Raw genomic sequence first — 27,051 nt, 5'->3', positions numbered from 1 at the left:
ATAGTGCAGGTTACTTTTGACCGCATAGGTGGTCAGTTAAAGGAAAAATCCACCCAAATTCAAATACTTTAGCACTCCTATGACCTTGGTCAGTTCAATCTCTCCCAAAGCTTGAAACCTATGATTTCATAGTTGAGTTAACAGTTCTGAAACAGAAAATGTATCAATATTGCCAGAAAATGAGAAACCTTGAGTAGCCTGTTTTTACTGAAGTGTTTCTCCAATCCATTGTAGCTGTGTTGCAAGGCAGGTAAAGGATTCATGGGTGCAGGGTTGGAGAGACACTTACCCCTTGAGGAAGTTATAGATCTTGCTAGCATGAATGACACCTGTAATATATACCCACGTCTGGCCGTAAATTGTTAATCCATACCACCCATCAGCAGGTCAGCATGAAGCACCAGGCAATGTCCCATGATCCCTACTAAAACTGGTCATTCAGTTGCATTTGACACTGAAGCTGCTTTATTGTAAGATAGAGGAGAGAACCCGTAGCTCGTAGTTTTTACCTAAAACAGGTGTCAGAGCAGGGTTAATCAAATTGTCAGTGTTACGTGACTAGCTTTTGAGGTATCCAGGTCACTTGATAGGATTAAACTGTTAAGCTCTTTTCAAGCAGGGTGATGGCACATCTCAGGAGTCTCACCATAAAAAAAATGGAATAAATGCAGTCCAGTGGTGTAATACTCAATGCACTGTTAACTTCTCTTTTACTGTCCCCCAAATGGAACATACCCGCAGACATGAATGATATTTGCCCTACTTAGGAGGATCTGACCATGTCCAAAGAAGCCTGCTCACCAGTAGAGAGCACTGTTACTCTAACAGTAAACAGTGAACAGTGAACACACAACTTGAGTAAAACAGTGTATTCTTCACATTAGGTAGGCTTTTGTACCAAGTGAGGTAGAGTAAGATGATATATGTTAAAAACCTGTTTCAGTGTAGCAGTGGCAACAGTACAGACTGAAGGTGTTTGCATGACACAACGTTTATTCCTTGCAACATCAAGTCAGTAATAACACACATGGCAGTAGTTTTGTTGCATGGGTCAGCATGACAGTTTCAACGGCATCACCATATTGGCAGCCCATCATACCTATAATACAAGGAAGATGCAAGTGAAGTAAATACAGAGTTTTTGACACGCAATAGACATATATTTAAAAGAAAAAAACATGTATTATCATGTAGTACATTGTATAACATTGACAGATGAAATACAGATAAATTCCAGGGAATGTGAATGTAGGGAATAGCTTAAAAAAAAATCATGAGAAGTAGTTTAGCATTTTAATTACTGTACCTGACATAGCTGGATCCTGGAATACTTTCTGTGCTCTCCTTCACGAATAAGTCTGAAAATAGGGTATCTGGACTGGATCTTTTCCCATACCTGTACATGGAAAACAGGCAAACAACATGTCAGCTCTTTTCTTAATTTTTTTTTCTTTTGCATGGAGTTCTGCATTTCCTGAACCCAAATATTTAGCAATATTTTATCACATTATGGAATGTCAGCAACAACTCACCTCTGTCTTGTGATGAGGTTGATGTAGTGCCTTAGTGCAGAATAATATTTGGCGAGCTCCTCAGGTGGTGCGTCCTCCCCAGGACTGGCAGGCTTGGATGGATAAGCATTTACACCAGAGTGAATACAAACCAGCAGGCAGACAGCCAGAATACCAGTCAGAGATATCACAGCGTTGGAGCGCATCCTGGATCACAGAGAGAATTAAAAGTCAAACTGCATGATTAAAAAAAAACAGTTATTATCAGCTATTATCCTGACTTGTGTCAAAATCAAAATGAATCCTCCCATGGTTCCTGATCATGAACACTAAAAGCTCTCAGACTGATCATCACTTGCAAAGTGAAAAATAAGAATTTTGCTTACATTATAATTTAACACTTGAAAATACTGCTTCAGTTGGATTCCCACTCCGTTCCAGGCACCTCTGTCAGATTCCCAACATTGCCCGTGTTTTATATAATGTGTGTGTGTGGTGGGGAGGGAGGGCAATTTCATTCACTTTTTAGGATACTCTTGAGAAATGTCCGCTGCCTCGTTTGTTTGGTAATCCCTGGACAGCAAACTGGCAAGGAAAAAAAATGGAAAGACATAATTACCTATATACTGAGAAAAGACCAAAACAAGCTTTAGTGTTATTGGCATCATCAAATGAAATTGATCCTAGGTTTGCCATGACAGAAAAACAGGAAATATGTTCTTGTAATGAGTCTAACATTCTAGACAGACTAAATTATTTCATGGCATAAGAATCTGTCATAAAAAATCTGATGGTAGTCCTGGTGAACATAAGAGATATTTTATGTATTTCAAAAACTATATTAAAATATACTGCAAGGAGAACTGTCATTCTGTGTTGTACATGTCTGCTGTAACTGTATGGATTTACTTAACTCAGTTCCTTAGTAGCAAGCACTGAGTTTAATCACACATAAAGAGACCTACGTGGTTTGCACTTGCAGTGCAATTATCTTATTTCTTAATTGTTTCTTCATTAAATAATTAGGTCTATTCAAATGTTTGAATGGGAGAAAAGAATAGACTACATCTCAGTATGTTTTCACTTTACTTCAAAATCAAATTTTCACTATATGAGTGGAGTGATCTTAGCAAAGTATTACCACAAGTGGACACAAAGTCTAAAAGCTTAATTCAAAGGGAGTCGACTTTCTCAGTAAAACTGCTGGTGCTTAACTTGAAATGGTTGGTAATGGTCTGTTGTTTTCACATTAAGTAGAAATATGTTCTGATGCCCCGGGTGTTTGGAAATATGTTGTTTTGGTTTACAGAGGGGGTCTGCATTGAGGACCAAATACCATTCATCCATTTAATTATGGATCAAAAATCTGCATTTTATAATCCCACTGTCAGTGTTAAAACTGACCAGGGGCAGCTGGACATCACATAATAGTTAAAATGGCATTTCTGAAATGTCTTGGTAACTTATTTATGTGATTCAGTCGAAAAGTACTCTAAAGTTAACAACTGTTTGTCAGAAGGAAAACACTGCTACAAATGTCTCATATTCAGCCTCATTAATAGAGTAAATGTTGTAAATGTCACCCACCCATCAACTTAAGACACTCTCCCACATAACCAATGTAGACAGGTACTCAAACTGATGGCACTAGAACTCCATTTCAAACACTACTGGCTGATCCACTGTGATGTGGCTTGACATATGGTTGTCTTAAGCCTGTAACTATCCAAACAATTTTGGCCAAATCAATGAGGATAGGTCCAAATTACACAAAATCATACAAGAAAGGGCACTGTAGAGCACAAAACCACCAACTTCCAATTCCAGTTGAGAGAGGGCACAAAAAGCTACAGTGGCTTTCAACCTCTAAATGGCAGGAAAACATGTAATGGCAACTATTTTCTTAGAAGACCATTCTGCTGGGAAATTCACAGAAATTTGACAGGAGATTGGTGCTGACAATTCCTATGACAGTCAAATGAGGACCCTATTCCAGAGCAGCAGCACAGAGCGAGTGTAGAAAAGTACAAATGAACTTCAAACTTTCCAGCTTCACATTATACACAAAGTAATATGTGGCTGTTATGTGCAAAAATGACTTATTCCATCCAGCAAAAGGTGTTTATGTCTAAATGAAGGGCTTTCAACAGACAGACATAAAAGGTAAGCATCACTCCCAAGGCTTTTCATTGAATAAAAGAATTGCAGTAGGTCAGTACAAATCTCTAAACATGTTTTCTCTAAAATAACCGCAGAGCAAGGTAATTAAAATTATGCAGTGAAGAATATGGTTTCTCCTTGGGTCAGATAGAGCCTCCACAGCAGTGACTTTTCCCTTTGACGCCAGCAGCTTGGAGACAAGCACTCCATATTTGGGTTCCTGGCAAAAAGCAACACATAACATCATCTCCCACGATGGTTGATATAGCCTGATTTTAATTAAGACTGAAATTGCCATGAGACGCCACAATACCATGTTCCCCACAATGGTTCCACATTATCCAGAACACCATTAAACTCTTAAACATGGAGCTGCAAACGAGACACTGTGGGTTAGGTGATCAAGGAAAAAAATCCATTCTTCTATGAAATATACTATTATATATATAGAGAGATATACTCATGAGATATTAACCTGCTTGTTGAGAGTCTTAGACATGGAAGAGGGTAGGCATGATCCCATACCTTGTTAAGGAACAGAGGCAGCGTTCCAGCATCTTACTTACAGCTTTCTCACCTCTGCCTCCTCATTTATAGTGCGGCCTGAAGGACCCAAGCACCATGTCACACATATGAAACCTAATGCCCAAAAACATAAGACATCTTCTGATAGAATAAAAAAATAATTTCAAATGGAACAAAATTGTAAAAATACAAAAAACATAAAATATATCCATCAGAAAATGTGTTGGAACGTAGTCTGTAGTCGCTCAGTTCTTTCTTGGGCTGAAAATCAAACATGTTGTTGTTCAGACCCTTCACCAGAAGACATCCACAACTCTGCACAATAACCAGATAAAACTACCTACAAGCAAGCTCTGACTAAAATTGTCAGATGAACTAATGTAGATGGTGATAGACGTTTTACTTTTTTATGTTTCGAAATCATCACTCAAACCCTCCAGTTTGCACGCTACATTTAGCTCACCATGAAGCTGTCAATGTCTGTCTCAGGGAACAGCAGGGGACGTTCTCAGTCTCCATCTATCAGAGTCCTCAGTACTCAGCTTTTTATTAAAAACATATAGGAGAGAGAGAGATCTTGACTTGTGGACTTGGTCACAAATAACTACACATTTAAAGTAAGGTTATGCCCAAGTGATTTCTTGGAAAATGGTATTTCTGTTCTCAATAATCGCTTCTTTCCTCTTCAGTATTAGTTAAGTTCAACTCCTCTGCCTGAGATAGGAAACATTTTCAGAAATAATAACAGTCTGCATCACACACTGATAAAGTTTGGACTTTGACTTACCAACCTCACATGAAATAAATGGTGTCTTTGCATAAATTAGCACACGTGTACATTCAAAGAAAAGGTGCGATTCCTACTCCTCTCAACTTGAACGAAATCTTGACATTCTTCAGTGCTACACCTCATGAAATGGTTTGGCTATGAAACCCTGCTATTCTCACCCTCTCCAGGCTGCCCTCCTCCACCTGTCTCACCCTCAGCTGGTCCTTGGGATCGGGATTTCTTCCTGATGGAGAGAAGAGTGGTCGAGGCAGGACTGGCAACCGGCCATTTGGCATCTCCTTTAAACTGATGACATCAAGGTGCTTGGGAATGGGAAATAAATTAACATTCACTAGATGTTTGTGAGACATTTTGCCATAGGTTGTTTATCATTCTTTGACAAATCCATGGGGACCTATGTGCATTTAAGTATCTTAGAGTAGGAGTACTTATATTTCTATTTATATATGATCAAAGATGATTGATGTAGACATTGTTAAAATTTGATGTTGTTTGAGTCAGAGTTTGAGTTTTTCCATTTTCAAAAATTGGTTCACTTCACTTTTCCAATCAGTAAAATTTGAATTATTTGAACTGGACTCCACTCCAAAGGTTTGCCAGAGGAACGGGTATTGTTAGCCAATCATGCAGTATTGTGATTGTTCTGCCTGTGAGGACTTAATTTTAAAATTCATTCAATAAAAACCCTTTCAACTATCCCCAGCCATTGTATATTTGAAATCAAATCATGAAAACTGAACAATATGAGACCTTTAGGCACATTTTTACAATTTGTATGGTCATGTGACGACTGATCCTGGATCATTACACCTAGTCCTGAAAACCTTATGAATACTTTATGGTCACAGTTGTAGAGTTGGAAAATACCTTTTTATGACCTTATGGAACGCACTGGTTACAGCCTGACTGTCCTGGTAGTTGAAACATAAACAAACATGACAGCACTGAAAAATGTAAGACAACTGATTGAAACAACTGGTCATCATTCACTCCATCAACTATGCATTAGACTATAACTAGTCTAGAACTATGCATATAGTATTTCTTACATACATATTTGAAGAATGTTTGACTATAAATGCTTGATTAAAACACTGAGTAAATAACTTTGTCACATCACCCTGCACGGTGCCTTGCTAACAAATGAGGACCAGGTGGGCAGCCCACAGAGAGCCTTGTAGGTGTCACCGCCGATACTGTTGATGTGTAGACACACTGTCCCGCATCCTCCTCTGAGAATTAGGATTGATAACCATGATTACAAGATGGCTACACTGGTTATACTGATTTTATGTGCTCTAAATTTACTGTTATTAATTCAAATGCAAAGGAGTGCAGTGAAGTAAAACAATTTTGTGTCATCCAGCGTACCTAATTTCCCACAATGAATCAACTTTCTTTGCAAGCCAGGAGAATTGCTCTGCTGCTGCTGTGTCCAAAAGCTTATTCATCTCCCTTTTCTTCAGAACCTCCTCTAGCCTTAATATTGGGGAGTAAATTAACACCACAGCCCTTAATAGCTGCACAACACTGAGTAAAATGACTGTGCAGCTAATGAGAACATTAGTCATAGTAGCTACTTTTGAGTCAAACACAGTACTAACATTTGACTTTCATTTGTGCCAGTTTTCCCTCTGCAGTGATTTTGCATCTCTGCTATTAAGAAATTGCTTTTATTCAATTTGGGACACAGAAGGACACAAGTGAAACCAACCCATATTAATTGGCATCCTACCGACCAACCACTTCATCTTTCTGGCATCACAGCAGCAGCAACTCGTCTTGTTTGATGTGGTTAAAAGCATCAGCTGGAAGGGCTTGCTTTGATAAACCCTCATAATCATTCCTTCGGAGAGAATCTTGCTCAAATTTGCTCTGGGCAGACAACAAACTCTGTTCAGCAGATTGGGCCAAATCCTGAGGCTCTGACTCATCTTATCAGCAGTCTGCTGCTGTAACACCTTGCAGGGTTACAATAGCTGTCTGTAAATCTACAACAAAATTGGTTCAGAATGTTTGAACATGCACAACAGCGTCGTCAGTCCACATTATTGTTGAAGGAGCCTAGATCAAAATGTTATTATGACAACTCCCTCCCATCTTGGGACTTGAGGCTTTGTTTTAGGGTGTAAGCCATGTTGTTATTTGTTCAGCTGTTTGGTCTACACACTGACAGAAATTACGTGCCCAAAATATGATGGCATCCTTAATGTGGGCAACAATGTGGATAACATGTTGCACTTAAAAGAAATTAAATACTGTTAAATGAGAATTTGTTTATCAACATTTTGTGATGAATGTAGAATGTACATAGATACTTGGATGAAATGACTCTTTTCGGGATACACTTGGTCACATTGACTGAATGTTGCCGGTAGCCAATGCAATTCTCAGGTAGATATTTAATTTAATTTGCAGAATTGATTATGAAGTAAAAACACTTTCATAATGCCAAAGCAGTTGTTTTTAAAGACAAATTTAAGGATGAATTTTAAGATTGGTAGTATTTTTTAAATATAATTTATTTTAGACCATCAAAATTACTTAATAAATAATATTCAAAAGTACATTATTTTTCAGCAGATTCAAAATTCAAAAAACAGTGATCAGATATTACAGATAACATCTGATGCCACCTACTGGCTAAAATGATGAAAAAGGATGACAGGCTGCAAATCCTAATGATGGAAACAGTGTTTGATATAACAATTAGGCTACATGATAGATTAGAAGAAATCAAAATTAATTAAATGCAGATTAATTAAAAATGTTTATTTATCCAATCCAATCAGGTTACTCAATTCCCAACACAGAACATGCAGTCAGTTTCTGCCAATGACAACAAACACGACAAGTATAAAAATAATTTAATAAATCTTTCACATATTCCACTCCCACCTTCCACCTTGTGACCAAAGAGATCACAGCTTAAGGGAAAGGATGCATCCAGTTGCAAAGAGGTGCTCAAGTCTATGCAATGCATAGATTATGTGTCCTTTGTTGTCACTTTGTGACGTCAATACCATATATAAAGTCTTCTGGCAGCGTCTCAGCAGGGATACTCTTCAGCTGCTCATCAAAGGAGCGGAGAGTCCACAGTTTCTCCAGTTCGTACACCTCTCTGGTCTCTGGCAGCATGAAGTGAACAACCATGCTCCCTGACAAGTCAGGAGGGAAAGAAAAGTAAATCAGACAATCTACATTAGCAAATGTCTAAATCAGACACTTAAAGATAGGATCAGGCCTTACATACCGAAGTCAATGCACATCCAGTCCTCTGAATCCTTCCCTTCAATCTTGACATGTGGATCCCCATCTTTCTTCATAAATTTGTACTGGGGGAAAAAATATAACCATATAACATAACCCTAAAACAAAATCAACATAGATTGTACATGTCACCATTTAACAAATCAAAATTCATGATCGGTTACCACTTTGATGGCATAAAGTGCCATTGCTCGGAGGTGTCTCGGTGAAACAGCGCTGACAACAATGAAGTAGTCAGAGTATTTGACCTGCTCTGGTACTTTTATGACACAGATGTCCGCTGCATTTTCCTGACGGAGCAGAGACACCAGTACATCGATGGTGAAATCCTCCGGGGATTCTACAGAGAAAAAGGCAGTAATACTTAATAGGCCATCTTGCCTAAGAAAGTAAGTGTATACCATTATTCAAGTAAAGTTGTAGCTGTGCAGTATGTGGATGTTACATCTCTGACACACAGCTGCTTTTTACTGTATGTGTGGTAGGGTGTAAAATGCCTTTGCTGCAAGAAAACCCCCTTTAATACCCTCCTCAGTGTTCACACTTGCATTAACGGGGAATGTCGCCCAAGTTAAGAATCCACATGTTATTCCTGTGCCGCAGTACAGTTCAGTCTAGTGCTGAAGCGATTTGTCAATTGACAGAAAATGCATTGATTTTCATCGTTTTACTCATTTATCAAGTAAAAATACCAAACATTTGCTGCTTATAGCTTCACAAATTCTGACTTGATGCTTTTCTCCCTTTCATATAATTGTAAAATGAATACTTTGGGGGGGGGGTTTTAGCAGCTGGTCAGACAAAGTAAGCAATTTTTAGAGATCATTTTGGGCTCCAGTGACTTGTGATGTGCACATTTTATTGATTAAATAATCGATTAATCAGAAAAAATTCTAGATTAATCGATTATGAAAATAATTGTTAGTTGCAGCCCTAGTTCAGTTGTGCAGCACTCTTTTCTAAAGCTAGAAATCAGAGAGAAACCCCCTGAATGTGTCACTGGATGTAAACTCAGCGGCTGCTCCATAGACAATGAATGGGGCTCTGATTTTGTGGAGCCATAAGATGCTAAGCTGAGTTGTCACACCAAAATGAAGTTCATATTCTAGCATTGCTAACAGGTATGAACCAGAATTCAAACCTCATTTGGGTGCAAGAACTCGCACAACAATCTTATGGGTCAACAAAGTCAGTGCCCCATTCATTGTCTATGGAGCAGTGTCAGATTTTACATTCCAGTGACATGACACATTTAAGGATCACTTCTCCAGTTTTCGGAAAAGGTGGTCAAAGCTAAGTATTGACTGAACAGTCCTGGGGCACAGGAATAACACACGTGATTTTTTTTCAAATGGTACAGGGACTCATTGGGTGACAATCATGGAAATATTATATGTGGCAATGATGGTTGTAAAACTCGGGTCTCAGCCAGTAAAGTAACAGCGACTCACTTTGACTGATGTCACTCTCCATCTCGTCTGCTTCCTCTTGAAACTCACCACGGATCCTCTTTGAATTGCTGCTTTCAGTTTCATTGTACAGTTCTGAATAATATCTTTTTGTGTCAAAGTGACAAGCGGAGATGTGATGGCAGTGGTACGATACTGGATTTGCTGTAAAAGGTCGATGCAACAACCCGCTGTTATATCGAGCTTTGGGAATCAAACAGGCGCTTCTAAAAATAGACGCATATTCTTGTATAACATTCTTTTTAAATACCCGTGACACTAGCTGTTTAGAGCAATTCAGAATACACATGATTTTAGCTTGTATGTCAATGCCATCCACGAGTCTGTTAGCCAAGGGCTACAAACAGGAAATGGTCCTGATCCTCGAATTTTGATTGGTTTAGATTTCTTCTTCGCTGGTTGCAAGGTCCTTGACTGACATGAAATGTACACCCCCTATCGAGCAGTTGAGGATCATGACCTTGAAACAAAGGCAGTTGCATTCCTTTATGGCTTGAGTTTGCAGGTCAGCGCAATAACTGTGTTTGAAAATGTAGTTCACATTAAATATTGATTGGTTTGTGAGCATGGTTGTGAATTCACATCACTCTGATTCTAGGTACATCTTCATGACTTATCATATTGTGTTACTGTGTTTGTCAATAATGTATGGGGAAACTTTGCACCTTATTGTTCCTGGGAAATTAAAAGCATCACACATTGTCTAAAATTCACTCACTCCGTTTATTTCCAGAGGCTGTGAAATGTGATAAAAACATACTGTTTCACAATCAATACGCTGGCCTGAACAGGCCTTCATGTATAAAACTCAGTGAGTAAACACTCAGGTTGAATTTGGTGTCTGCCTCAGTAAATCAATATCAATTCAGTTCCCAGACACTGGCAGGTTGGTTTATCCCACCTGAGGCTATTTAACAGGTCAGTACATTACAGTACAGTAAAAATTCAAGTATGTCAATAAAACATTGTTGTACAAGTATAGAGTAGAGCAATCTACATTTTTGTACATTTTGTTCCCTTTGTCTTAACGTGATGCCTTGTTCACTTGAGTCCTCATTCATCAGCAGATTCAGCACAGTCAGAGTCCATAATGACATTCAGTCTCAAGCCCACAGGAATATGGTCCGTGAGGCCGGCCAGCTGGGTTATGAAAGTAAACTCTTCAATTTCCTAGATGGAGACAATGAGAGTTTGTGGTTTTAATAATGCATGAACCTTCTTCACAGGGCACAACTTGTGTTTTCAGACCTTTCCTAGGTGTACTGATTGCAATCAGTTCTGCTATATCAAGCAAATTATTCATGAAATACTTGAAATTATCTGTGGCATCACAAAGTACCTTTTAACTTCATTCAAGGAGACAGGTGGCAGTTGAGAAGAAGGAGAGGATTGGGAGAGGAGAGAGGGAAGACGCATGGGGACACATACTGTTCGGCATTGTTTTGCAACGGAGCTCTCGCGGTACAGGATGTAGTCGATCCGACGCCCGACCCAGGGCTGGTCCGCCTCGGGGTAAACCAGGGGACAGTCAGCTGCAGGCACGGGAGGGGAGATATACTGCTTTCTCAGCTCCTCTGTCTCCAAAGTTCTACACAACAGGGAAGATGGAATGGATCTTCATTTTTAGTGAATAGATGGTGAGTAAGGAGCTCCATTTACATTAGTGGTGCTGTGCTGTAGCGGTTAGATGGCTTAGAAAGGTGAACTGAGTGTACCTTTGTAGATTTTCTGGGGTCTTTATATCATCTTCGTACAATGTTGGCTGCTCCAGCAGAGTTCCTGTAGACACAAGCCATTGCAATCCATGATGAAATAATGACACCTTTGTTTGTCATACGATTATGCAGTATGTAGTTTAATGGATTGGCATGGTACGCACCAATCACCCAGGGCTTCTCTTTTCCTGGCCCCGCCCTGCAAGGGTCTCTGTAGTCCTCAAACAGACTGTGCTTCTGCTCCAGACTGTCATCTAGGCAAACAGGAAAAAATGTATACATACTAAATAACAGACCTTATGGTAGAGATGCTTGTTGTTTCACATAGTTAAAAATAAACGCCCTTGTATGAGGCACACACCTACCAGGTGAGCAGTTGTCGAAGTTGAAATCTCCACAGAGCACATCAAAAACAACATCTTCATCAGGCTGTCTGTTGGCAGCTTGAAACTCGCCAATCCACTTTGTTACCATGTTCAATTGCTCGCAGCGAATTTCCCCTTCACCTGATGAGAGCACAGAATTAGCTTATCAATTGTTCCCCCTGGGAAAATGGCAAGTTATAAAAAATTGTGAGACCAATTTGTGAGACTTATTATGTAGGCATAAACTGCATAACTCATAAATTATTCAATATTTCTTCTGTTCATCTGAGCAGACCAAACAGTAAATGTGACTTGCCCTCTGGTGCATGAAGGTGTGTGCAGTTAAAATAGCCAACCACTTTCTTCCGTTTCTGATTCTGCCCAATTAGCACCTGAGAACATCACAAGCAATCATTACATCATTATATCCACCCTGTTCAGAGTATTACAAAGGAGTGATTGATTAATAAGCATTCTGCAATATAAAAAGGATAATAACAATAATGGACATGGCCTAATACAATACATTATACCCAAGGCACCTTAGCAGAAAGCAGGCCCTTGGCAGCCAGTGCGTCTTCGCCGCGGCCGTTGGGAAAGCAGTGGTACTGAGCCTCCAGCACTGGGAATCGGCTGGCTAGGAACAGGCCACTGTTGAAGAACTTGAAAGAGGAACAGCTGCATGGCGGCTGGCAGGCATACACTCCTACGTCATAAAGTATATGTCCAAAGAGGGGTCTTAGGGCATCTGTGAGCTTCTGTGCTGCCCTCTTATCGAACACCTCCTCCAGGCACAGTATGTCCACATTGGCTGGAAACAGCGATGACACTTCCCAGGGTACGTCGTGCCCCTGGCCCACACCCTGGGAGAGCAAAGCCCGGGGAGCGCTCCGCTGACCCGGTCGGCCCTGCTGGTTGGAGTTCTGGTTGGTATTGACGAGGGGAGTAGGTGACTCAGCAGCGGGCTCTTCTGTATCATCGCAGTGTGTACAAAGCACACCGCTGCTGGAATTGGGGATTGGAACCTGTCCTTCAACAGAGTCCCTGTCTGAATGTTCAGTCACTCGAGGCTGGATCTGCTTGTCAGTGGCCCCATATGCAGAGCAGTTGGCTGCGGGGAGAAGGCTGCTGGAAGGGCTGAGAGTGCCACAGCTGCTGGGAGAGTCAACAAAGATGCGGATATGTGGTCGGCTCACTCCCTGCACAATGTGTCGGCCAATGGCAGCCGCCCGGCGCTGGGTGTGCCCGAGGTTGTTGAAGCGAGCCAGGCTGTCAGGCAACAGACACAGGTTTGCAGTTGCAAAGCCAAACGAGGCTTTTCCTACCAGCTCAAAGCCCTGGTTCGTCTCCCTCTCCGGTGCGGACGGAGTCACTCGGTGGTAGGAGAAGGGTCTGCGGCAGGCCTGAAGCGGTGCCCAGAGCAAAAACCCCAGGAAGGCCAGGGGGGTTGTTGCGAGAAAAAGAACAAAGAAGATAATGGAGCCAAAGAAGACCTTGAGTGGGTGGAGGTAGCATTCCTGCTCCGCTCGCTGGGTTTTCTCCAGGGTGGTGGACATGCACACAGCAATGAGGCGGTCCAGGAACCAGAAACAAGGCAAAATGAACACCCAACCCACAGCATGGATGCCTGCAGCAAATCCATTAGGGAATGGGGACACCCGCAGGGCCATGCCTCCTCGCCTTGTCTAAGCACCAATGAGGACGACCAGCATCTGGACTTGCCGTTTTAGCCTCATTCATGTGAAAAGTCTCTCCCACTCGGGCGCCACTGGAATCTAAGACAAGAGAAAGAAATCAAGAAGTTATGGTGTGAGTAGTATTTTTACAATCCACATAAACAATTACAAGGTGGGCTCTTCCTGGATTCATCCTCTTAGTGATTGTTTTTACATTGGCTCTCAGTCTCACAGTGATTTCAAGCCCAAAACTCAGCTTGAGGAAAACATGAAGCAAGTGACAGCTGTAATGGCGTGTGTGTAACACAGTCAAATGTTGAGGGGAGATTACATTGGCTTACTGCTCGCTTATGCAATGCATCATGATCACTGTTGGAAAAGAGGCCAAGAGGAGACGATCCAATGGGGTCTCACCCAAACCGCCTATAATCCAGCTGTCACCATCTGCACAGTTTTGCTAATCGCTGCAGATAGGAGACACAATGAGAAAGCCTGCCTGAAAACCACACCTTTGTGTGCACTTATAGTAACACCACAGTCTGACTGTGTGTATTGTATTGTATCAGGGGCTCCCACTTACAGAGAGTGGGCTCTGACATGGCTATCCATTCAAAACAAGCTGTTCAACACCCGGAATTTGTTTAGCTAGCTACATCTCCGACAGCCACGGCAAGGAACAAATTGTAGCAAGAGTAGGGATACAATCATATTAACAAATATAAACACTGTCATGGAAATCCTGTCTGTACAGTATTCGTGAGGGAGGTCGAACTGTGCTTATCGAGCATTATGCCCTCTGATAATGCTGATATTCATGTATATCTGTTGCCCCCTTGGCTAATTGTCTGTATACTCGGTATACTTGTTCATGCCATATGCCTTTGTATAAAACAGCATAAAAAGTAGGGATACGGGCTCTCTGCATCAGTCTGATGATGCACTTCAGCCTACGGTCAACATGAGGTGAGCTTCATGAACGTACCACTCTTCGCGCATGTGAAGGCTAAACTGTTCAGTTCAGAGTTCTACTTTAAAATCCAAAATAATTTTGATATAAATATTCGCATAGCATTGCTGCATCGACACAACACCTGCATTATTGAGTTATAAAACTTTTTAAACGCTTTATAGACGCCCATAAGACCACAAAATACATTTAGAAGGCAATCACGGAATTACCTGTCCACTGGCTTTAACGTTGCTAGCTAAAACTACAACACCCGGCTAACGTGGTATTAAGCCAGACGATCTTACCTTACAGCGAAAACTGGGACAGTCCTCCATCTCATTAACTCCATATATCTAACTAGATATACTAATACACTGATCTTTAAAATGGCAAATTTTCCGAGAGTACAGGTTGTTTTTCACTTTCAGAGCTTGTTAGCCAGCTACGTAAAGTAGTTACCCTACCCTGTTTCCAGCTACCTCATACTTGACTCATACTTGCATTAAGCCACGCCCCAATGGCGTTGCCATGGTGCTGGGTCCGGCCGGCACGTGATCTTACCTGAGGCAAGACCAAGATAGTAGTGATACTGTAGTAGGCTAACTATGGAGTAAGTAAGTGTCAATTGATTGTTTGATATTATTAGATAATTTGTTGTTAATGTCACATTGTCTGCAAAGTAAATGTTTATACAGTATTTGTAGTTTTTGCTTAGGCATTAAGTCCTTTTGTATTTCATGCCAATAAAGCAGCTTTGAATTGAACTGGAATGAATTGGCTCACTGGATCAGGTCAGACTATGGTGATTATTAACCACAGACAATCTGTGATAATAACAAATAAGTGAGTTTATTCTGCCCTGTATGATCCAACAGAAGTATCAAGTATAAAGCAGTCAGACTCTGTGGAGTATGCTTGGTCCTTGGGTCACAAAGTGCAGTCTGGAGAACCCAAGAGATTCTTACAGAGGTCATTGAATTAATGAATAAAAATTATAATAGTAATTTATTTTGTTGGCACAATGGAATATTGTAGTGAGAGAATGGGAGGGCCCATAAGAACCCCCTGTTGATAGTTGTTAGTCTCTCAACTGATATTACTACAGCTCCAGACAGAAGCCTCATCAGTGCTCAACCTAATCTCGACACAGTATGTTTTTTCCTAGATAAAGGTCCATGCCAAACTTATATTTGAGAATTCATGAAGTGGTGTGGCTGTGTTGGCCAGGAAAAAAGTGGATGCTACAGTATATTCTTGTCCTATGCAGATGCCTAGCAAACACAATACATCTTTATGTAGTTGGTGCATCTAAACTAAATATTAATTTGAGTTTGATGGATTATTTTCCTACAAATTAAAATATACTGCTGCAAATTGGAGTGAATATAATTGGTCAAAATTATAGATTAAATCCTTGTGTCAGGAGGCAGAGACTAGGACCCAAATGCAATGACCGGCAGAGAGAGAACTTGGTAGAAGCAAGAGTTTTAATGGCTGAACTTAGGCAGAAGAACAAAAACCAAAAGAAGATCCAAAAAGGCAAAAACTAAAACAGGCTGACAGGCAAAAGACAAAACTAAAACAAAGACTCCAAACCTGGCAGAAGGTCTAAGCAGACAAAAAATAACACTGGTGACAAGGCAGGTAACAGAGCTGGTGACTAAGTGGGGAACACAACAAACAAACTGGCAAAGACAACTGAGAAACACAGCCCATATAAACACAACTGAGGCAAATTACAAATGGGGAACAGCTGGCTGGATAGGGAAGAGTCCGGGAGCTGATGGCAGATGACAGGCAGGAGAAGGCAGAACAAGGACACAAGGCTAACAGGCTGATGACAGACAGGTGTGGTGGTGCAGGAGGGGGGAAGGGTGATGAGGGGAAGTCCGAGGACATCAGGTAGCTGGCAGGAGGATGGCAGGACTGGGGAGTGAAAGGTGTGGTTGACCAGGAGACTGAGGAGCAGATCGTGACACCTTGTTTGTTAAGCATCTCCAGGTTAGCTTCTCTGTGTTTATCTATGAAAAAACTTTGAGAATCCTTGGCTTATGCTGCATTATAATGTAGTCTCTGTAGACCCTTCTCACGTCCTGTTTCTCAATGCTTCTGCATTGAGAAACTGGTGCGTTACAACTTCCTGTGGCCAGCTATGGCCTTCACTAAATCGCTCCACAACCTGCCCAAAATGTTTAATTTGTTACATTATGTATCTAGTGCTAGTAACCATAACAATTCTGTTGTTTTTGTTGGATTGATTTGTCAATAAGTCGCAAAAAGAAACTTGCCACAGGAAGTTGTATGCACCGGTTTAGCTGTTACCATGACGATGTGAAAAGGGCCTATTGGTTAAATAATGTTGACTCTGAAAAACAAATGTTTGTATAGAGGAAAGAACATGTATCTCTCATATTTGTTCTTTTTCAGCATGCATACTTGCAAAGTGTCATGAAGGAATAGTATGAGCTTATGAGCTTCTGTAAGACTGTAAGATGGCAGGTTTCTCTGTGTGCACAAAATCATAGCCAAACAACACTGAATATTTCAGAGTTTACTTCCATTTTTTTAGTAAACATGCCAGATCCAATGTTGGTGGAAATAGTCTCATCTACCAGAGGAAGAGAGGCTTTCCATCCTTCTTGGCCATGTAGGACAGGCAGTTGAGTAGAAGCAGCAGGTCCTTCACAAGTTTTCCCGGTGCAGCGCTGATTGTCACCTGCCTCAAAAAGTCTGGATTATTGTAGTCCATTTCCTGAATTGTGTGTGAATCAGGCCTCTGCTTCATGATCCCGTAGGTGTTGATGACAAATTCAGTGAAGGGAGGGTGAAGTGTTGCGCTGTACCCAAACTGGTTCAACCCCTCCATAAGGCCAGCAAATCTCTGAGAGAGTTGAAGCCGATACCCTTCATCCACCTTCCCAGTCAAGGGGTGTGTGCTTACCTGTGTGAGAGGAAGAGAAAAGAAAGGGAGGCTTGTGACGTTCTACTGAGTCATTTAGGTGGAATGTTAACTGTCATTTTGCAAACGACTTTCTGAGAGACCTGATATGGGACAAGTTATGTTGAAACTTTTCATCTAATGCATTTAATATCTACTTGACTCTCCATTCTAAATCACTACAGTCTGAATCTGGTATTTTCCTAATTGTCTTCTTGAAGTCACCCCACATCAGGTGTGAATTTGTTCAAGTGGAAAATGAAGGTGAAAGAAATCAATTTTAAAAATAGCTGCAGCTGGAAAGTGAAAACGGGACCACAGAGTGAACAAATCTGATAATAGTGAATTTCCCATTACATTTCATATGGCTTAGAATTCTGTAGTTGGGTTAGATCTTTACACTAAATCAATAAATAAGCTACTTTACACACTGACACTACACTGTACTTTACACAATGAGGTGGGATGTTCACCTGTATGATCTTGTCTGGTACATTGAGCACAGTGAAACCATAGAGTCTGTTCTGGCTCTGGAATACATGGGACAGAATTCTTCTATCCAACTGGAAGGCAATCTCTCCTAGCAACCTCTCTGGATCTGTATTGAAATAAAGACAAATATAATCAGTTTTCATTCAATCCTTTAAATTCCATTCTGATATTATCTTTCATTTATTCTTTCCTCCATTCATTCATTCAACAACGCCGTTATTGTTCAGGCATCACTCACCTTCGACCTTATCAGAGATGTACGACTGTCTGCTTTCAAACTCTGGTTTCGCTCCTGTGTCTGTGTGCATTGAGCTTTGGATGAAAGACTTGAAGTCGACAGCGGATGAGGTTTTGTGTGCATGTTTGAATTTGGTTTGCTGCAAGTCATTTTTGAATTGGCTCTCATCCAAGGTGTCTTGCCATTGAATGGCTGTTTTTCTTCCTGAGGATAGACAAGCAGATAACAAGAATGTAAAATAATATTATCCCAGTCATTTTGCATTAATGAGAAGCAAAGTGGATGTTTTAAAACCATGTCAATGTGAAAGTTATTACTTGCAATACACAATTAAGACATGTTAAAAACAGATATATGACAAGGTGGCTGGTAATGTAATTTACTATGGGATTACAGTATACATTTAGTACATACTTACAGTACATTTAGTATATAATTATGATTAGTCATTGCCTTAATGGGTCACATAGGTTACAAAATGAACAAATATGCACTCTCAGATATAAGGGCAATACCTTACTTAATTTCAGTGTTTTAACCAAGACTGTTTAGTCCAACATAGATAGGTCTAACCCTCATCAAGAAGGCAAACATTTGTGTTTTTACACTTGTGACATTCAGCCACATTCTCTCCTTCTTCTCTCCTCTCCTTCTTAGGATCTTGAAAAACTGGACTTACAAAACGCACCCTAGCTGCCATCTAGTGGTAGAAGACAACAAATGTTTACAATACCTGTTGATTCCTTCAGAAACTCGCTGTTGGAGCTCTGCACTTTGGCTCTCAGGTCGATGTTTTCCTTCACTAGACCAAGCATCAGTTTCAAGTGATCATTTTCCTGCCGGAGTGTGTCATTCTCTGACAGCAGTGTTACATGAGCCTGCTCCAGGTCCATTGATGCTCCCCCAACTCCAAGTTCCCACAGTTGAGCCATAAACAGTGAAAGACACTGAGGATAAACATGCAGACTCACAGAACTGACTATTCAAATAAAAACAGAACAGTCTTCTATGTTGTCATAATGTGCCACGATTCAAGTCAATTCAATTCAATTCAAATAAGCTTTATTGGCATGAATGGTAATCAACCGTTATTGCCAAAGCAGAACAATAATTCATTATATATGTAGTATACATATATACATACACATACGCATATATACATGTATATATATACATACACGTACATAAAATATGTTAAATTTGTAAAAGAGGGTACAATTAGGCAATTAGATTCAATGCAATCCATTGTCTTGTATTCACCAGAGAGATATGATAATATAAAAAATACAATAAAATAAAAAAATAAAATTACAAATTACAAAGTAAATAATCAGATTCTACTAACAATGGTCATAAATGTGAAATGTAACTACATAGTGTTACAATATTCAAGAAGTTCTAATTAACATTCATTTTTTCTCTAATATCATGGCAGAGTGTTACATATTGTGCAGCTAAGTGTAAATTGTGGTTCTTCTCCTAGACAAATTTTCATCAGTTCATCACATGTTTTTCCCTGATATGACGAGTCTGCTGCTTTAACCTGCTGCAGGAAGGCCTCTCTGACAGTTTGGTACAGGGGGCAGAAGAGGAGAAAATGCAGCTTCTGGAAAATGGAGATTCTTTCTCTCCAAACAGTCATTGAATCCAGAGAAACATTTTTTATAGGGTACATAGGTTAACAAATGATCCCTAAGATATCTTTTCTTAACTAAAATAGTGGTTTTATACTAGTAGTCACAGACATAAAATTTGAATACACTTCAAAAGCATAATACACATACATAAGAAATATATTTGGCGAAACAAAAAGCTTGAAATCCCAAAACAAACATTAAATAATGTAATTAATGCACACTACAAGTCAAACATTATGCAAGACAAAATTAAATGAGACTGCTGAGCTCACTTCTATACATGAAATCAAAACAAGAATTTATATTGTACGTTTTCATTGTTCTCTGCACCCTGAAGAAGGCCTGGTGGGGCCGCAACATGTTGGTGTGTTTTCTTAGGTTTTAACATGAAATAGTCAAAGGTCAATAAAGGATTTTTTACTTCAGGTGTCACGGTTGTGGAAAACTCAGGGACTAGACCCGAATGCAAGCCGGGAGAGAGAGACAGCTAAGCAAGAAGCTTTAATGAAGAACTGAGGCAGAGTACAAAACAGGCAAACCAAAAGGCAAAACTCAAACTGGCCAACAGGCAAGGGAACCAAGAATCCAAACCTGGCAGGAGCAAGTCTTAGAAGACTTCGACAGGAAACAACACAGGTAACAGAGCAGGTAACTAAGCAGGTAGCAAAGCAGAGGAGCAGATCGTGACAGATCGTGACATCAGGAGAGTGCCTTGGATTTTATCTTCTCTTTCCTTCACATACGGACTCCCCACATGTCCAATGAGCAGCTCCAGGGAACATGTTTGAAGCCCATGGAGCATTCCTCTTCTGATCAACACCAATAATTTATATATATATTTATATGCTGCACCTTGTCTGTTACCCCCGTGATCTTCCAATAATAGAAAGAATAAATAGAAAGATGTTGATGATATCTGTGTACAGGTTAAGTGCAGCAAAGACGTACTCTTCTGGACTCAGAGCCAGTTCCTTGTTGCCTAGCAGCAGCTGTGTGTCCACTGCCAAGAACTGCAACAGACAATCAGAGTGTGTCAAAACCTATAAAAACTTCTCAAAGTTATGTGTTCTGTGCCAAGATGCATCATCCCTCTAAGTTTAGTCAAAATCAAACCAATGATGTAGCAGCTTGTCAAATTTAGAGATGCCCTTTGCCCTTTCATTATAGCACCCCCATCAGGCCATTTAGTGTAATTTTCAAACGAGAACACTGTCAAAATGCATCATCTCTCTGAGTTTTGTCAAACTTGGACCAATGGTGTCTGGGATACCGCATTTGAGTTAAAATATTGACTGTGAATTACAGTGCCCCCATTAGGCCAATCAGCATATTTAGCAAGTGCCAGGCCAGGCATGGGCATCTGTATAAAGCAAGTTTAATCAAATTCAAAGCAGTGATGTTTCATATATCACCTGAGATATCACACCCGATCCATAGTTTCCCCCCCAAAAAATATTTTAACTGGGACAATACCAATACTAATAACCACAATCATCACTATCATCATCATATATAAATGCAGTTGGAAGAAATATGCGTGGCCACAGACTTACACAGGTGAAGAGCAATGCCCCCAGTGAGGCGTAGACGATATGCAGGATCCTGTCCTGGATGAAGATGCAGAGGATGCCAAAGAGGACCAGGACGATGAGACAGACGAAAAGCACGCCTCGACAGGAGGTGAAGTCATACTTGCTCTGCGGGGAGGAGGTCACAGGTCACATTTAAGCCTGGCATTAAGGTTAATCTTACCGCTGCATCAGAACATGATCAAAGCCCAAGACAGACAAGAGGTACAGACCTGCAGAGAGAAGATGACTACTGTGAAGCACACAACAGCTGTGATGCCCACAGCCATGATCACTGCATCAGTGTCATAGAAGCTGGCGATCATTCCCACCATATAGGACATGCTGAGCGTCAGGATGGCCTGGAAAGAACAAGGCACACAAAAGGCATCAAGACTGCCATACAGCTTCAAGTATTTAATGGAGTGAACAAGTAGTAGCAAATAATACTGTACTTAAAGTCACAATGAAGCTGCATTTTGAGAGCATCTTGCTTCCTTAATGTGATGTATTTCCTGTTGAAACAGGATATCGGGGCAGGACATAATGAGGGGACTTATCATTCAAAAGTGTAAACCAATGGGATATCAAAATTTGTGATGGTTTAATTGATTAGAATTTTTATGTTGCCTCCTGGTACTCAATAAAGTTCCCACTAAAGATTTTCCTTTTTCCAGGAAGTAAAAGAAATTAGATTTTGATATAAAAAATAATAATAAAATCAAAAATTCAGTCTTTTTTTTTTTTGGTATAAAAGTACGATAGGTACGGTAGTATGGTGAAAAAGTCATTTTTCATTTCAGTGTGACTTTAAGTTACATTTCCAAAACCAATGATGATATGTAAAGTGTTGGGAAGTTTCATATTGTTGCTGTCAGGTGAAAACCCCCTAAAAAAAAAACCCTAGATCTCTCAGCTTTTCAAGAGCTAAGAAAAGCAGCCTTGTTTTTAGCTTGACCACCATGCATAGTTGAGTTTATCCAATGTGGTCTGAAAGGGTTTCATAAGCCCAAGGACGGTAGAAGTTCCTCATCTCATAGAAAACTAGGTAATCCTTCAAAAGTCATGTGAAAGCAGCAAGGTTTTCACATGACAACAGCAATACGTAAATCAAACGGCCTATACAATGGTAATGCAACAGTCCAGATCAGAAGACTGATTCAGTCCTGACACTGCAAGGCTCAAGGTTCAGTGGCCTTGGTGCTTTCTGAACTGATTCCTCCCCTCTCTGTTTTCTATTTAGAAAAACAAGGTCCAAGCAGTCTTACTAATGCAATCAGGTTCCAAGGATGTCTTCGGCGGAAGTTTCCGCAGCAGCTGAGCGCGATCAGGGTCACGAAGAAAATGGCATAGGACACATAGTAGGTCCAAATGTGGGTGCTTACAAATTTCTTCACTTCTTCCACAAAGGTGGAAATAGCCACAAAGGAGAACGTTACCATCAGCTGAGCCGTTAACACCAAGAAGACCTGGAAGTGATAATGGATTATTAGGCAGCAGACACAGATGACATTTCTAACAATGAATGTATATGCTGTTGTCTTGTTTTTTGTTTTTTTTAAAGTTGTGTAATTTTTACCCTTTCTTCAACCACACTGTCTCCTTACCTTTCGAACAAAGGCCCGTCTTATGCTCTTGTCATCTAATCCAGAACCAAAGTCTTGATTCTCATAAAAGGCAGGAGGATCCTCATAATGGTAACCAGCATTGTTCTCAGGATCTACAGTACAACCAGTCAGAAACAACATCAAATTCATAAAATCCCATTACCTTTATTAATAATTCCACCTTCAAGTTTATACAATGCCATACTACTAGCAAGACTCACCGTTTAGGTTTTCATTAAAGCCCTGGTTATAGGGGCCTGATGAATACATTGGAGAGTAAGGGTTGTTGCCTTGTGCCTGTCCAAAAGCTCCTGGATTGCCCTGGGAAAACATCGGCTGTCCAAAAGCACCTTGTGGAGGGAAAGGGTGACCGCCGGCAGCAGGGCCCCCAAACAGGTTTGGGCCAGGCATGGGCATCCCAAATCCAGGAGGCCCTGGCTGCCCAGAGGCTGAGGTGGGAGGGGGTCCCCCTTCCACAGGGGTGTAGTCAGTCCTGTCCTGTGACATCTCTGGATCAAGTCAAGAGACCAGCCAGTGTTGATTTACTGTGTGAGCTCTAAAAACAGTGTGAAATAGAAAAGAGAAGTCATATGAAGTCTCATGATGACTCCAACTGAAACTGAAGCATTTAGATAGCACGCCTTATCTAGTGACAGAGGCAGGGCAAAGACCACAGCAACGTCACGAGGCGGCATCAGACGATAGTGCTGCCTTCCAGTGCTGTGGGAAATATCGTCATTTGCACCTGAACGCACATGAACGAGCCTAATGATGCGATTTTTTTTAATGATACCGGGGTTCACTGAGATGTGGCGTTTACATGAGACAGCATGGCAGGCGTGTAACCGATTGATGGGCTGTACAGCAACTTTTCACTGACAAATGAATTAAAACAGTCAACGTTACAATGTCTGGTCCGTATTTCCTCCTCTTCATTCTGCTCTGTGTCGGTTGATTTAGCAATAAACTCCATCCATTTTCATATCAATAGGCTATTTGATTTAGGGGAACAGAAATAACCGAACGTATAGGCTACTAGCTTACATTAAATTCGTAAGACACAACCTCTTGCGCACTTTGGTGACCAAACATAAACTCAATAGCCTTCAAACTTATGAGCGCAAGAAGACATTTTTGAAAGGCAGTGTAACATAGTAACAAAGGGATAAAATCTTCAATAAAAGACTACTCACATTGCCCGCTGAGAACGATACGCAGTTTCAGTTGCAATCCCCTCTTTAAACTTTATATTATTGCGCTTGTTGTGTGTCCGCTTTCCGTTTTCAGTCCGTTTCACCACAGGCAGTGTGGCAACGCCCCCATGTGGCGAAACGCACTTCCCCCTGGGTGACTGATGAACAATTTGATATTTTAGAAAGCCTACAGTATTATAAGTGAAATTCACAAAATATAATGCAAAATCAAGAATGCTATTCATAAACCACATAAGCAAATACACCAGGGATGATAATACTTGTCAGAAAGGTGTGCCCCACATAAACCAGTAGGTGTCACGAGGCTACAACCTTGGTGAGCTGCAGGGACATTAATCAGCAGCAAGTTAGGTAAAGTCACAAGACAGCATTTATTTCATTGGAGCCAACAGTCTATGAGGAGAGGTGTCCCTGTGTCTGGACACAAAATACTGCAGCTGCCCGTCTGCTCCATTTCATTTCTCCCCAGGTCACAACACAAGTGTATAAACAGCTGTATTGAAACACTGAGTGAGTTTTAGGGCATGTGGCTGGGAATAGTGAATGATTCTGAACAGGTGGGCAAAAGGGAACGGAGTGGCTTTCTATCTGAACTGTAAATGGTCCCATAGAAGAGTGTTAGTTGCAAATTTCAGCTGTTTGTCTGCTGAGCCACAGGGAAGATGTTTAACTGCTGAATCACATTCAAGAACATTAAGTAGCATTTCAAAGTGTTAAATCACCAGAATTTGAATTGACACAAGTGTTGCAGAAATGTTTATTTCATTAGTTTATTATCTTATATAGAGGTTGTTGACTTGCCCTTTCTGTTGGTCAACATGTAGCAAACTGCTGTTGCTTCAGCTCCGGTTGTGAAATGTAGGAAGACGGAGTTCACCTACTTACTATTTTGGAGTCACAGCAGACCAGGTTCATGTTACACATGAACGTCTATGATGTTTCATAATGTCAAAAGAAATAAACATCAAGCGGTCCAGCAGCGCTTCAAGTGCACAACATAAATCAATTTGTTTTTGTTGGCAAGTGCTCTGTGAAAAATATTATCCATTATTAGGCAGTGGCTCAATTTCTGCTGTGACGCCTGTCTTCATTTGTCTGAGTCTTGTTAAGAGGTTTTCTGACTTTTGAAATAAATAACAGAAACACAGGATGGCAACAATATCTAGCTTATAGTGGCTGATTTTATGAGCTATACAGTCTGTAAAAGACACACAGACCATATGACTGTTTGATAATAGCCATGGTATATATTTTAGTGGGACTAATAACACACCGTCTCCCATCTTGTCCCTGTGACACACAACACACCTGCTCAAAATACTAGAACAGCCTAGTCTCTTTTGCAGTTGTCACACTGTTTAGGGTACATGCTTTATTTTCCCACCTGTTCTTCTCAGCTTTGCAACCCCCACCCACAACTGTGACTTTCCAGTGACATTGGTTGTACCCTGGCAACTAATACGTTCATCATAAGGCAAATTAATTCAAGTCACAGGCTGCTCTGAGCTCATAATTTGGAAAAAGAAAAAAAAACGGTGCTAAAAGAAATGTATGGAAGTGTTTCATTACCAAGCTCTGTGAGTAAAACTTTAGAGAGAACACAATTAAAAATGTTGAAGGTAAAATTCCTTTTATTTCACATTAACAATTGCATTATTTTAAATCATGCATTATAAAATGCAAGGTAAAATAAATGATGCCCTTGCATTGTGAAAATATTCAATGTCGAATGACATCAAATGCAATTTTTAAAAAGGTAACATGTTTTCACACACCGTCTTTTATCAAACTGGTCAAGTATAAAAAAAAAAAGCAACATCAAAAGAATTGAAAGAATCTATTTGAGATAACAAAAGTAGAACTAGGAAAATAGGAAAAAAAAAACTTTGAACTTATTGCTACCTTTCCACTCATATTTTGTTCTTTAATTACATAAATAACAAACAAATTACATAAAACAACATAAACAACAAACAAATTTCCATCATATGCTCATGATCTTTAGAAGTGTAGTAGCACATGTGGACATTTTACAGTTGTATGATAGGCTAGGCTACATACTAAATATTTAACAAAAATTAAAGGGTTTATCACGGTAAGGCTCCATAATAAATACATAAATATCAAAATTTAAAGGCACATTATGAAAAGATTTGTCAAACTGAAAGATTCACATTCAATCATGATTCTCCCATTTTGCTGAGCTTAGCTGAGGTGCAATTTAAAGGGAAGAAAAGTGAGTGCTTTTACCAGATTCAGCTGTCGCCTCAGCGCTTTGTCTCCTCTACTGACAAGAAAATCCACTGTGAGGGGAACTAGGTGAGGGGATCCAATCTGTCTCACTGCAAACAATAATTATAAAAATGAGAACAATTCTAACAAAACGCTGACTTTTCCATCATTAACTGCATAGCTTTGCCAAATAACACAGTGGTCCAAAACTATCAAATACTGAAAACTGTATGGTGATATAACACATTCTTACAGTATTTATGCAAGTATTTTGGTTTGTTTTCAAAATAGTGGGGAAGACACCTGATTATAAGACTTGAATGCACTTGCGAATTCCATATAAATTCCAATGCAGTATACATACAAAATTCAGCAATGTTTGATATTACGAGGTCCAGTGAGTCTACTTAAATAAACATTATTAAATATTTTCCTGCTGAATAAATATTAAATATGCATACAATAGTGACAAAATACTGATCTTATTTGAATAAAAATATACAGTAACTCATCATTTGTCCCTAAATTTTTAGTGATTTTCTTCAGGCTCTTTGGTAGGAGCACTGCTAGTTATAAAACCAGGGACTGACAACCATCATTCAGCCTCTCCTGCCTTCCCCCCTCCTCACTTTGCCCTTTCCCGGGGGAGCATGTGACCTCCCCTGCTTTCATCATTTAAGGTAGTTTTCTAGTTG

The 27,051-nt window shown here is 40.2% G+C and overlaps 5 protein-coding genes across 7 annotated transcripts; all 5 read right to left on the bottom strand.

The window, feature by feature from the left end:
* Positions 1 to 1,074: 1,074 nt before the first annotated feature.
* LOC139655418 (peptide YY-like) lies at positions 1,075 to 1,717 on the bottom strand. The gene is made up of 3 exons (XM_071532816.1): positions 1,533 to 1,717; positions 1,307 to 1,396; positions 1,075 to 1,099 (listed from the first exon to the last, which is right to left on the bottom strand). Exons 1-3 carry the CDS (start codon positions 1,715 to 1,717, stop codon positions 1,075 to 1,077), a joined length of 300 nt encoding a protein of 99 aa, XP_071388917.1.
* Positions 1,718 to 7,575: 5,858 nt separating this feature from the next.
* malsu1 (mitochondrial assembly of ribosomal large subunit 1) lies at positions 7,576 to 10,058 on the bottom strand. Its single transcript, XM_071532829.1, has 4 exons — positions 9,708 to 10,058; positions 8,421 to 8,596; positions 8,240 to 8,321; positions 7,576 to 8,144 (listed from the first exon to the last, which is right to left on the bottom strand). Exons 1-4 carry the CDS (start codon positions 10,012 to 10,014, stop codon positions 7,990 to 7,992), a joined length of 720 nt encoding a protein of 239 aa, XP_071388930.1. The 5' UTR covers positions 10,015 to 10,058; the 3' UTR covers positions 7,576 to 7,989.
* A 383-nt stretch (positions 10,059 to 10,441) lies between these two features.
* On the bottom strand, positions 10,442 to 14,906 carry smpd5 (sphingomyelin phosphodiesterase 5). Of its 3 annotated transcripts, none has more exons than XM_071532815.1 (8): positions 14,736 to 14,906; positions 12,348 to 13,580; positions 12,122 to 12,197; positions 11,806 to 11,946; positions 11,605 to 11,694; positions 11,441 to 11,504; positions 11,065 to 11,313; positions 10,442 to 10,895 (listed from the first exon to the last, which is right to left on the bottom strand). In XM_071532815.1, the coding sequence occupies exons 2-8, from the start codon at positions 13,473 to 13,475 to the stop codon at positions 10,871 to 10,873; spliced, it is 1,773 nt and encodes a 590-aa protein (XP_071388916.1). In that variant the 5' UTR covers positions 13,476 to 13,580; positions 14,736 to 14,906; the 3' UTR covers positions 10,442 to 10,870. The 3 variants fall into 3 exon arrangements, with proteins under 3 accessions (XP_071388916.1, XP_071388914.1, XP_071388915.1); XM_071532813.1 differs by having other exon boundaries at positions 11,154 to 11,313; XM_071532814.1 differs by lacking the exon at positions 14,736 to 14,906 and adding an exon at positions 13,823 to 13,947 and having other exon boundaries at positions 11,154 to 11,313.
* Positions 14,907 to 17,038: 2,132 nt separating this feature from the next.
* On the bottom strand, positions 17,039 to 18,991 carry LOC139655420 (speriolin-like protein). The gene is made up of 4 exons (XM_071532821.1): positions 18,832 to 18,991; positions 18,099 to 18,302; positions 17,842 to 17,966; positions 17,039 to 17,371 (listed from the first exon to the last, which is right to left on the bottom strand). Exons 1-4 carry the CDS (start codon positions 18,989 to 18,991, stop codon positions 17,039 to 17,041), a joined length of 822 nt encoding a protein of 273 aa, XP_071388922.1.
* A 321-nt stretch (positions 18,992 to 19,312) lies between these two features.
* Positions 19,313 to 24,215, bottom strand: LOC139655423 (protein lifeguard 1-like). The gene is made up of 7 exons (XM_071532824.1): positions 24,104 to 24,215; positions 23,132 to 23,466; positions 22,911 to 23,023; positions 22,572 to 22,772; positions 21,537 to 21,665; positions 21,289 to 21,432; positions 19,313 to 20,745 (listed from the first exon to the last, which is right to left on the bottom strand). The coding sequence occupies exons 2-7, from the start codon at positions 23,415 to 23,417 to the stop codon at positions 20,596 to 20,598; spliced, it is 1,023 nt and encodes a 340-aa protein (XP_071388925.1). The 5' UTR covers positions 23,418 to 23,466; positions 24,104 to 24,215; the 3' UTR covers positions 19,313 to 20,595.
* Positions 24,216 to 27,051: the final 2,836 nt, after the last annotated feature.

This window comes from Centroberyx affinis, unplaced genomic scaffold (genome assembly GCF_046629955.1).
Source record: "Centroberyx affinis isolate AG114_WGS23_722 - 3 ecotype Tasmania unplaced genomic scaffold, CSIRO-AGI_Caff_v1 ptg002254l_1, whole genome shotgun sequence".
Lineage (NCBI taxonomy): Eukaryota > Metazoa > Chordata > Actinopteri > Beryciformes > Berycidae > Centroberyx > Centroberyx affinis.
Note: the sequence above shows the minus strand (reverse complement) of the source record. Positions and strands in the feature narration are given on the sequence as shown.

Excerpts from the sequence above, each read along its gene's own strand:
- LOC139655418 (XM_071532816.1), bottom strand. The coding sequence starts at position 1,717 with ATGCGCTCCAACGCTGTGATATCTCTGACTGGTATTCTGGCTGTCTGC. Across the intron at positions 1,397-1,532 it reads AACCTCATCACAAGACAGAG|GTATGGGAAAAGATCCAGTC; the intron begins GTGAGTTGTTGC and ends TTCCATGTACAG. Across the intron at positions 1,100-1,306 it reads CCAGGATCCAGCTATGTCAG|GTATGATGGGCTGCCAATAT; the intron begins GTACAGTAATTA and ends CTTGTATTATAG.
- malsu1 (XM_071532829.1), bottom strand. The coding sequence starts at position 10,014 with ATGTGTATTCTGAATTGCTCTAAACAGCTAGTGTCACGGGTATTTAAA. Across the intron at positions 8,597-9,707 it reads GGAGAGTGACATCAGTCAAA|AATCCCCGGAGGATTTCACC; the intron begins GTGAGTCGCTGT and ends TTTTCTCTGTAG. Across the intron at positions 8,322-8,420 it reads CACTTTATGCCATCAAAGTG|TACAAATTTATGAAGAAAGA; the intron begins GTAACCGATCAT and ends TTTTTCCCCCAG.
- smpd5 (XM_071532813.1), bottom strand. The coding sequence starts at position 13,475 with ATGGCCCTGCGGGTGTCCCCATTCCCTAATGGATTTGCTGCAGGCATC. Across the intron at positions 11,947-12,121 it reads ACACCTTCATGCACCAGAGG|GTGAAGGGGAAATTCGCTGC; the intron begins GCAAGTCACATT and ends TGCTCTCATCAG. Across the intron at positions 11,314-11,440 it reads ACCCCAGAAAATCTACAAAG|AACTTTGGAGACAGAGGAGC; the intron begins GTACACTCAGTT and ends CCTGTTGTGTAG.
- LOC139655420 (XM_071532821.1), bottom strand. The coding sequence starts at position 18,991 with ATGGACCTGGAGCAGGCTCATGTAACACTGCTGTCAGAGAATGACACA. Across the intron at positions 18,303-18,831 it reads GTTTCTGAAGGAATCAACAG|GAAGAAAAACAGCCATTCAA; the intron begins GTATTGTAAACA and ends GTCTATCCTCAG. Across the intron at positions 17,967-18,098 it reads CATCTCTGATAAGGTCGAAG|ATCCAGAGAGGTTGCTAGGA; the intron begins GTGAGTGATGCC and ends ATTTCAATACAG.
- LOC139655423 (XM_071532824.1), bottom strand. The coding sequence starts at position 23,417 with ATGTCACAGGACAGGACTGACTACACCCCTGTGGAAGGGGGACCCCCT. Across the intron at positions 23,024-23,131 it reads CTTTAATGAAAACCTAAACG|ATCCTGAGAACAATGCTGGT; the intron begins GTGAGTCTTGCT and ends GTTGTACTGTAG. Across the intron at positions 22,773-22,910 it reads GACGGGCCTTTGTTCGAAAG|GTCTTCTTGGTGTTAACGGC; the intron begins GTAAGGAGACAG and ends TATCACTTCCAG.